The 10,795-nt window shown below is 40.6% G+C and overlaps 1 protein-coding gene across 2 annotated transcripts in view; it reads left to right on the top strand.

Moving 5' to 3' along the window:
* Positions 1–2,040: 2,040 nt before the first annotated feature.
* The window catches only part of Med4 (mediator complex subunit 4), a 23,178-nt gene continuing 14,423 nt past the window's right edge, over positions 2,041–10,795 (top strand). Inside the window, exons 1-2 of one of the 2 annotated variants that reach the window (XM_013024749.1) lie at positions 2,041–2,192; positions 8,700–8,766. In XM_013024749.1, the coding sequence (XP_012880203.1) occupies positions 2,068–2,192; positions 8,700–8,766 (192 nt within the window). In that variant the 5' untranslated portion in view covers positions 2,041–2,067. The remainder of the gene's footprint in view (positions 2,193–8,699; positions 8,767–10,795) is intronic. The other variant, XM_013024820.1, reaches the window with a different exon arrangement.

Here is a 10,795-nt window from a genome sequence, read left to right as displayed (position 1 = left end):
GGTAGTTAGTATTTTCCTGAGTATAAAATTTCAGATTTGATCCTGGGACCCATCTCCAATAGCCATCTTCTCAGTTTTGGTGGCCTAGTTGGCTCTGCAGCAGCCTGTGATGCTCTGAGATATATTGCCAGGGTGATCCATAAGAAGGAATCACCCCAGATATCAGGAAAGCACCACATTCCCAAATCTATTTGCTCTTCAAGTTGGGGTATGGATTTGGGCCAGGGATAATAACAGTACCCCTAAAACAGAGTCTACCAAGTTACTTGTCATTGTGGATGTAACAGTTGTTTACATATTGTGACCCTCATGTGCTGTTGCCTGAGATTGGCAGAGGAGAAAGCTGTAGAACCAGTGAGAATGACCATCTGAAGGATTATGGATTCTTCATCCCAACAGCTGGCTGGACTGGGCCATTTATTGAGAATTTTGGATTTTCCTCTGATGTTGAAGAAATATCCTGTTTATTAAGAGCTAAAATAGTATTCATTTACTGTCTCATGTGTCTGTGACAGAGAGCTAATAAGGGTCTGAGGTGAATGGACATTCCAGCAATGTTGATCTTATCATTATACATATATGTACTGAAATATCTCACTGGACAGAATGAATATGCACAATTAATATGGAGCACTAAAACATGTGTATAAAATTAAAAACAATTTAAGTTTATTTTAAAAACAATTTTATTATTATTATTTAGATGTTGTACAGAAGGGTTATCATCTCATAAGTTAGGTGATAAGTTTATTTCTTGATTTTGGATGATGTTACCCCTTCCTTCTCTCTTTCAATCCCAGTTTCTGCCTTTCATCCTTGCCCACAAGTTACATAGGTCATTTTCTACATAGTGTGTACTGAGTAGCATGTTTGCCTTTGTTTACCTATCTTTCCTTTTTTCTCCGTTGTCCCCTTTATCCCCCCAAAAGAAAAAAAAAGCAAAAACAAACAATCCAGCCACCACCACCACCACCATCAACAAAAACCCATGTTTCCATTTCCTGAAGTTCATTTTTCCATAAATAGTATTTTAAATGTTCAGAGAAGTTACACCTTTGTGTTCCTCCCCTAAGATTATCCTCCTTTAGTCTGAAAGTTTGTGTGTGAATGCCTAAAAACAATTTAAGTTTTAAAAATGAAAAAGTTTTGGAGATAAAAGGTTAACTGTACTAGTGTATTTAATACCATGGAACCTTATACTTAATATAGTAAAACATATAATTATTCTTATAATCATCTAATTTATAATCAGTTATATTTTCTTTTTGTCATGTTTGTCTTTGGGAGAGTAAAGGGGCACAGAAATGGAGGTACAAAGGGTGAACAAATGCAGAAGTGGTACTCACTACATACTATGTTGAAAATGAACTATACAACTTGTGGAGGAGGGGAGTTGGGAGGGGAAAAAAGTGGTAGAAAAATGAGGATAGAGGCGACACTGTCCAAAAAAAAGTACTCATTACCTGATATAACCATATCCCTTCTACACATCACCTTTATGATGACATTAAAATAATTTTAAAATCATTATTTTATCATTTTATATAACTGGAATATATTAAATTGTTACTATATTAGTTATTGTACATATTTATTTATATATAACATAATTGGGGGTGTGGGAAAGGACTATCGTTCCTGCCTTAACATGCTTATACTACAGCGTCCATGAGAGGCCCATCAGGAGGGCTGGTGTTAACATTTTGGGGATAACAGACTAGAGCGAGGTTAATCTGCGGAGACCCGGGGATATTTCATGACGAAAATGGCATTATGTAAAATCTGTTTATCAACATCATTGCTACTGGTAAAAACAGAACTCCCAGGAGAGCCGGCCTGCCTGTGTCTCTCCTTGTCCTCAAATGCAGCTCTCTGCCTCACAGTTCGTTTCCCCCTCCCAGAAGTCCTCGCTAGGGCCAGCGGGTGGCGAGGGCGCCCGCAGTGCCTCTCCAGGACGCAGGGGGCGCCCTAGCAGAACCTCTCTTCCCTTCGTCTCGGTGACACTTTCTTCCGCTTCCCTGGTCCAGAGCTCACTGCGCCTGCGTGGACTGCTGGTCTGTGAAGAGGATGGCGGCTTCTTCAAGTGGGGAGAAGGAGAAGGAACGGTCGGGAGGCTGTTTGGGGTCGGCAGGCGGTAACAGCACGCGAGAGAGACTCTTGTCTGCACTGGAAGACCTCGAGGTCTTGTCTAGGTAATGCTGGCGTCCGGGCTGGGGTCGGTTCCTGGCCGTGTTGGCTTGGTCTCGGGGGGCTCCATGGGGCGGGTCCCGAGAGTGGGGACGCGGGGTTCGCAGGCCCGTGGGACTCCGGGCGACAGGTTTCCCCGGGAGATTACATTTTAGTAGCACCACGGATTCTGAAAACCCTAAACCCAGCCGTCTGGCCTTGGGGAAATCTCCAGGTCTGAGCCCCTTCGTCCACCGGTTGACAGACTGCACGGAGCAGCCCGGGGCTGCAGCGCGGGGCGGCCGGACGCCAGCGGGGGTGGGGTGGGGTTTACCTTGACTGCAGGAATGACGGGCGAGGGGCCGGTGTGATTAAAGGGATGCTCCAGCCGCTGGCCGCTTCAGGCGCGCAGGTTCCAGACAACCTGTTTCTGTGGTAAGGCGGTCTTTTGAAGAAATGTTTGGAAAAGAATGAGTTCATCAGACTGGTAGCTGGCGCCGAATGTGCAAACGCTTGGAACTGTGAGCACGCCGGACTCGCTGGAATGGAAAGTTGTTCGGGATGGCTGGAGTTTGGTAGAGATAGATGAGTCTCAATACTCTCTAAATTCTTAACATTGATATTCTTATACTCCTAATATCCAGTTATTAATATTCTCCATGTTACCAACTGTTATGATAGTCTTTGCAATTGGAGCCTTCTTTTAATGTCCTAGTAGTAACTTGGATGTTAACATTCTTTTGTATTGTCCGATTTGTTCTTGTAGTTTGTGCTGGCACTGGCGCTTGAACTCAGGGTGTGGGCACTGTCTTTCAGCTTTTCACGGAAGGATGATGCTCTACCACGTTAGCAACAGCTCTACTTCCAGTTTTTTGCTATCTGAGATGCTTACCTCCAATAACTCCGTTCCTCAAGTCTCAGCCTCCTGAGTAACTAGGAGTACTTGTGTGAGCCCCTAGCACCGGGCAGAATTACCTTTTTTATTCTCTTTTGGTCGTGGGTCTTGAACTTGAGGCCTGGACACTGTTCCTGAGCTCTTTTGCTCAAAGCTAGCACCCAACCACAACACTATTTCCAGTTTTCTAGTGGTTAATTGGAATAAAGAATCTCCAATTTCCTACATGGGCTGGCTTTGAACCCCAGTCTTCATATGTCATCCTCCTGAGTAGCCAGAATTACAGGTGTGAGAATTATCATTTTGAAAGGCACTTTTTGTCACTTTTCTTCTATTAACAATACTTAGTAGGTTCTTGTTACCTGATAAGATGAAGTTCAAGTTCCTTAGCTTAGTGTGAAGCAAGGCTGTTCTCCTGGTACAAACTAAACTGTTACTTTCATTTGCTGCCACACCCCTCTATCTGTCTACCTTTTCCACTTCCCTTTCCAAGTACAGTCACACAGATGGACCATGTATGCAATAGTGGTCAATTAAGAATGTAATGGAGGACCCGGTGACCTTTTAGCTATGGTGTACATTCTAGTGCCATGCATTACATACCTATTTGTAGTGGTGCTGATAGTTATAGAAAAGTATGGCACATACAACTATGTATAGTATATAATATTTGATAACAAATTAAATTGTTACTAGCTATGTATTTACTATATTTGTATCATTTTATTTTTTTAATTTAATTTTATTTTTTTTGTGTGTGAACATACTGAGTATCATTATTTTAGAACGTATAGTTTTCCTCAAGTATTCTTGTTATTTTTACTAATCAGGACAGGCTAAACTTCCAACAGACTGTGCCTGTGTCCCCAGATCTAGTTCTTTCCTGCCAATAAAATCAGATATAATGTATTATTTCATCTTTTTTTCCTTTTTCTTTCTTTCATTCTTTTTGTCAGTTGTGGGGCTTGAACTCTGGGCCTGTACGCTGTCTCTCAGCTCTTCAGCTCAAGGCTAGCACTCTACCATTTGAGCCATAGCGCCACTTCTGGTTTTCTGAGTGGTTTATTGGAGATAAGAGTCTCATGGACTTTTCCTGCCCAGGCTGGCTTTGAACTGTGATCCTCAGATCTCAGCCTCCTGAGTAGCTAGGATTACAGGCATGAGCCACCGGCACCTGTCTATTTCATCATTTTGTGTCAGCATATAATGGTTCTGATTTTATATGATCTTTATTGACCTTAAGAAAAATGGCTAGTGTAGTACAATAGTGTAGTAACTTGAGTAGCTTGTAATAATCAGTGCTTTAGACTTCTCTAAAGAATGTATAACCAATGCAGGGAAATTTCATGGTTACTACTTGCCGTTAAATGAATTGTAAAGCCAAAAAACCCTATGCCATTTTACACTGGCAGCATCTCCATACATCTCATGCTTACTTGTGGCTCTTGATTGCTTCTCATTGACTGGTTGCTCTATATCCTCTAGGTTTGCAAAAGTATAGTTTATGAATTCCAACAACTAGGTTGCTTGATGATACATTCTTCAGAAAGTGTCCTGTCCTGAAGCTAGGCATTACTATACTTTTATACTAAAGCCAGTTATACTTCCTTAGCTTCAAGCCATTCTTATTCCTGTTCCATGATGACGAACCAGTTGTTCTTCCCCCGGAATCCACTTTAAATATCACCATTTCTGTGGTTGGCTTCTTTAACACCTTTAGAATCTTATATATTGTGGGAAATTTTTGCTTTTCTATAGGCTTTTTTGCACTGGGATTTGAATTCGGTGTCTTGCACTTATGAGGCAGGTGCTCTACTTCTGAGCCATGCCTCTAGCACTTCTTTAACTATAATTTTTGTTCCTGCCTGGAAACAGGCCTGGCCTGAGATCTGCATATTTTAAGCTTCATATTGGCTGAGATATCAGATGCACACCACAATGTCCAGCTCCTACCTTTGAGATAGAATCTTAATCTTAGAGACTTTTCTGCCCAAGCTGGCTTGAAACGGTGATCCTCCCTATCTCAGCCTCCTAACTGTTAGTATGAGCCTCAGGTGCCTGGATATCTGTTGTGTTTTAAATTACTTATGATCAGTATGCTATGTTTGCTGTTAGTTTAGTCCTTGAGTACAGTATTACTAAAGTTACTAGGTCAGCATGATATTGAATGATTTAGGAATCTGAAAGTAGAATATAAGTGTATTATGAGTTTAATCCACTAAAACCAGATTAGACTCAAATACTGCCTGATGACAAATAGGACATGAGGAAAAATTAAGCATGTGGAATTTTCAGTGGTTAGTACAGTGAACAAGCAACTTAGGCACAAAGTATCTGCCTTACTACAGTATGTCTGTGTACATATTTGTACAGATTTGTGGAAATACTATTTTCTTTGTCTTTGCTGTATTTATAGTTTTCGGTGGAGAACTTGTTAGCTCCCTTATTTCTTTAATGAATGCCTTAACTTTTCAGCTATTCTGGAAGAATTTTCATCTGAAGGCTAAAGATAATACTTGCATGGCTTCTAATGTCTTTGCTAAGGAATCTTGATGGTACAGTGGAATGTGAAATTTGTCTAGTGAATGTGTTCCACGTGGTATATGAATGGTAGATTTTTCTGTAAATATGTTGTCTTCATGAAGATGTGATATCCCCTTATAGGAAGTGGCTGCTGTCTTTTGTTTTGAGTCTTGTCTTTGCATTAGTATGCTCTTCAGCCATATGTACATTCTCTGTTGAGGTGCTGAGTTTTCTTTTGCTTTCTGTGAAAGAAGCTATAGTTCTGTTTTTTCTCCATGAGTGCCAGAAAAGACTGTTTTCTCATCCATTTCTTTACTGTATCTATTGACAGGTTGATGATAGACTTCTTTCTTGAGGCATATTGCAGTCTGTATTTAGAACCATTACCTTGGAGGTTTTGTTTTTCTTTGATTTTTAAGTGACTTGTCTGCTACATTATTTTATTTGTTTATCACTAAAGACTGACAGTGGGTAGTGTTCCTCTTTTATGACCCTGAAAAAGGTTGTTTGGTGGGAGAGGACAACATGACCCCTAAGGGTTTGCTACCTATGGGTCATTAGAACATTTCTTTCATCAGAATGAAGGGGCTCCAGTCCTGAGACTTGGAGCAGCACCAAGACTTAGAAACTTCTTCCCCATACTCCTGTATGAAAGGTAGCCCTTATATGGCTTTCTGTGAATGTATATTCCCAGATTTTCTCCCACCACACTCCTTTCCAAACACTACCACCCCTTCTGTAACCTAGGTTTGCTTTGACCAGAATGACTTATCTTTATGTTTGAAGAAAGATTCATCTGACATACTATTTTCATACACTGTCGTTCTCTAAAATACATGCTTAAGCCTGTCTATGCTTTTCCCATTTCTGTCACTAAATTTTAGAGGCTAGAGCCTAATCAAAGCCATGGAATATTGCCTTTTTCCAGGAATACTACAAAGAACAACTGACTTGTTTTCTATACGCCACCTGACAATCAGTTCATGAAATAGTACAGCAGTTGTTTGAAAGTGTAAATCAGTTCATGTAATTTCTTTGTTTCTCATTGTACTTAAGATGAAAATATATTAGAACTAACGTTTTCTGTGACTTCAAGGCCCTATCACATTTTTCTCACTTCTCTTTCTTTGGTGCTTACTGTGCTCTGGCTATCAACCCATGTTTGGGCCAAAGAATTGGTTGTGTATTCTGCCCTTCATTTTAGCCTCCCAGATCCAATGGCTGGTTTCTCTTGTACAATTTGTGCCTTACCTCAAAAGACGGCCTGGTGCCAGTGGCTCACACCTCCTAGCTACTCAGAAGGCTGAGATCTGAGGATTGCAGTTCAAAGCCAGTCCAGGCTGAAAAGTCCCCGTGAGACTCTTATCTCCCATTAACTACTCCAAAACCAGAAAATGGCACCATGTCTCAAGTGGTAGAGGTTCAGGGACAGCACCCAGGCGGGTTCAAGCCCTACAACCAACACACACACACACACACACACACACACACACACACACAAAAACCTTCCCTGATCACACACACGCACGCACGCGCACACACACACACACGCCTTCCCTGATCACTCAATTTAAGTAGCCAGCCACTTCACTGGCAGTTTCTAGGGTGAAGCTCTGCTTTGTTTTCTCAGCCTTTTCACTCTGATTTTATTTCTTCTTGTCTCCTGTATTAGAATTTAAATACTATTGTTCATTTTTATAATTTAAGTATAAAGTACCTTGCACATATAGGTACTCAATAAATATTTGAGGATTGAGTGAATGTAGACTTTGTGTTTCCATGTCCACCTTTTTCATTAACTCATTTCATACACAGTGGCAGAGGGAAGTAGTAGTAGAGAGGTTTCAGTTCAGTTCAATTAGCTCCATTCAGAAAATGATACTGAGCTAGCAGGAAGAAAGGTGGAGATATTAAAGTAAGAGAAACCTTGCAATCAGCATGAAGATGCAAACTAGGCCTAGCTAGAGTAGTATCATATAGTGGTAAACCTGTCCTCTCAAGTAATTTTTGCAGTGCTGGGAATTAGGGCCTAGATTCCTGTGCATGCTTTGCATGTACTCCTCCACTGGGCTACATTCTCCAGCTTTTGAAATAATCTTTGAAAAATCCCACATTTTCTTGATTATATTTCTTAACCAAAATTTCGAACAATGCTAATTCCCATGTGGAAAAACTGGTGTATTTATTACATATGCATTCTAGGAAGGTGGAATTTCACAGTCTTTCTTAGATGACAAAGATTTCACTAGTCCAAGCAGAGACTCCTCAGTTGTGTTGCCTTATCTAAAACATAGAAATGTATGTTTATTCATCAGTCTTTTCATATAAGACAGGAGTCAGGAGATTTTTCTAAAAGCTCAAATGGTGTGTGTATCTCTTTAAAAAAAACTACAGTTTTTTTGGGGACAACTGAAATAGCCATTGGTATAGCTAAATTGCAGGGCAGGGTAGACAATCCTGTGCTGGATTTGACCTGCAGATTTTCTTGTGTAGATCACTCAGTGCATTGGCTGCATTTTCTTGAAGGGCTTCTTTGAGGTGAGATGAGAACTCTCATCCAGCAGTCTCAGGGCAGACTTTCCCAAGCTCTTCTGCCATCTCCCTGATACTTTACGATTGTCTTTTGCAAATGTCTATTGTCTTTCTAAGCATTCAACTTGGGTTTTTACAGAAACAACTCTTTCTGTTTACATACATCATTGGTATTTATATAATTATGGTATTTGTATAAATATGGTACTAAGTGAAACATATGTGAGTAAATTTGGTAAATGCAACTGAATCTTGGTGCAAATGCAGTGCAGCTGGTGAGAGCCAGCCATGCCATGAGGACCATGAGCCTGCAGTCATCTAGTCAGAGAGCAGTTAATAAAGCTGCTGTTGTGTGGATGGTTCAGACTTGCAGTCCTAGCTACTCAGGAGACTGAGATTTATAGAATTTCAGTTTGAAACCAGACTAGGCAGCAAATTCTGCAAGATCTATCTCCTATCAGTAAAATGTCATACTGAAGACATGCCTTAAGTAGAGTGCCAGCCATGCCCTGGGTGGGGAGAGGTAAAGTTCCTGTTGTATTTATTTTACCAAGGATTTTGTTTGTTGCTCTTTTTCTTTTAGGGAACTTATAGAAATGCTGGCTATTTCAAGAAACCAAAAGTTGTTACAGCAGGGAGAAGAAAACCAGGTCAGTAGCTTCTTTTAAAATTTAAACATGATAGAAATGTTAATTCCTACAAGGTTTCTTATATTTTTCCGAGAGAGCTGGAAACCTTTAAACTGAGATTTTCTTTTTCTTTTTTTTTGTCGGTCACGGGCCCTGAACTCTGGGCCTGGGCACTGTCCCTCAACTCTTCAGCTCAAGGCTAGAGCTCTACCACTTAAGCCAAAGCTCTACTCTGGCTTTTTCTGCTTATGTGGTGCTGAGGAATCGAACCCAGGGCCTCATGCATGCAAAACAAGCACTCTACCACCGAGCCACCTTCCTAGCCTTTTTTGTTTTTGAGGCAGACTCTAGCTCTATATCCCAGGTGGGGTCTCTCTGCCTCCACTTTCAAAATGTAAATTGATTTTTTTTTAACATCACTTAACATAAGATAACAGTATGCTTAAAGAGAAAATAGTTGAGTAAGGGCTTACAAGTATGTGTTATTTCACAGTTACTCAATTTTATTTTTTGAAGTAACCAGTCAAGCATATTAAGCGGATATTTTAAAAGTTAAATGTTCTTAAAAGCTGAGTCCTTTATTGGAGGCTATGTCACTGTAATTTATTTTGGAAATGACTGGAAATGAAGCATGTAACTGTAGAGCATATTTTATGAATATTGATTTACAGGTTGTCTTTATTTATATTTTCTTATGTTCCAGTTCTACAGTTTTTGTAATAGGGTCTCATGTTTTTATCTGCAGCTAGCTCCAGATCCTGGTGTAACAGGTTTATGCCACCACACCTGGCTTACTGATTGAGATGGGTATCTAACTTTTTGGCCTGGCTGTTCTCAAATTATGATCCTCATGATGTCTGCCTTCTAAGTAGCTGGAATTATAGGCATGAGCCACTGCCTTGCTGATTGAGAAATTTTTTTCCTTTCCCCAGAACTATGGTTTGAACTCAAGGCCTATAGTTGCCTGGCTTGCTTGCTCAGCTGGTGCTCATCTACTTGGGCCATGCCGCCAGCATATTAAATGGATATTATTTTGGAGATAGAGTCTTGGAAACTTTTCTGCCTGAGCTGGTCTGAAACTGCAATCTTCGGGATCTCAGCCTCCTGAATACCTAAGATTATAGGCACAACCCACTGGTGCTCAGCAGATCTATCTATCTCTATTGATTATCAGTAAATATTAATTATTTTAATAAATCTCTTGATTTATTAAATTATGCTGCCTAAATAGATCTGGATCCTGGACTCAAGATCTTTGTACCTCCTTTAAATAGATTCAGTAATGACTATGCTTTAGTTAGTTGCTTAATATAGTTCTTTATATAAGCTTGTATGGGATTTCACTGATGATGAACTTAGATGGGGCCTGAAAGTATGGAAAGGGGCTAACTTTAGGAGTATAGTATTAGCAGTTGTTTTTGTTTGTTTGTTTTTGTCAGTTGTGGGGCTTGAACTTGGCCTGGGTGCGTCCCTGAGCTCTTCAGCTCAAGGCAAGCCCTCTACTCTACCATTTGAACCACAGCGCCACTTCTGGTTTTCTGGTGGTTTATTGGAGATAAGAGTCTCATGGACTTTGCTGCCCCGGCTGGTTTTGAACCGCCATCTTCAGATCTCAGCCTTCTGAGTAGCTAAGATTACAGGCGTGAGCCACCAGCCCCCGGCTGTGTTAGCAGTTTTTTGTTTTTTTTGAAAAAACAAAACTAAAAATAAATATTTTAATGACACCTAGGCTCAGATACTCTATTAATAAATACCTGTGAGTACTTAATAATAAGAGGAGGCTATCCCAGACATGCAGTAAGTGAAATGCAAGGCATAGGTTTGTTTCCTATGTAATTGCTAAATGTTTACTATGAATCAGGAACATGGAGCTGGTCATGGGGCTTGGATTCTGGGCACTGTCCCTCAGCTCTTCAGCTCAAGGCTAGCACTCTACCACTTGAGCCACAGCGTCACTTCCGGCTTTTTTCTTTTTGCTTATGTGGTGCTGAGGAATCGAACCCAGGGCCTCAGGCATGCAAGGCAAGCGCTCTACCACTGAGCCACCTTC

This window comes from Dipodomys ordii, unplaced genomic scaffold (genome assembly GCF_000151885.1).
Source record: "Dipodomys ordii isolate 6190 unplaced genomic scaffold, Dord_2.0 Scaffold1, whole genome shotgun sequence".
NCBI lineage: Eukaryota > Metazoa > Chordata > Mammalia > Rodentia > Heteromyidae > Dipodomys > Dipodomys ordii.
Note: the sequence above shows the minus strand (reverse complement) of the source record. Positions and strands in the feature narration are given on the sequence as shown.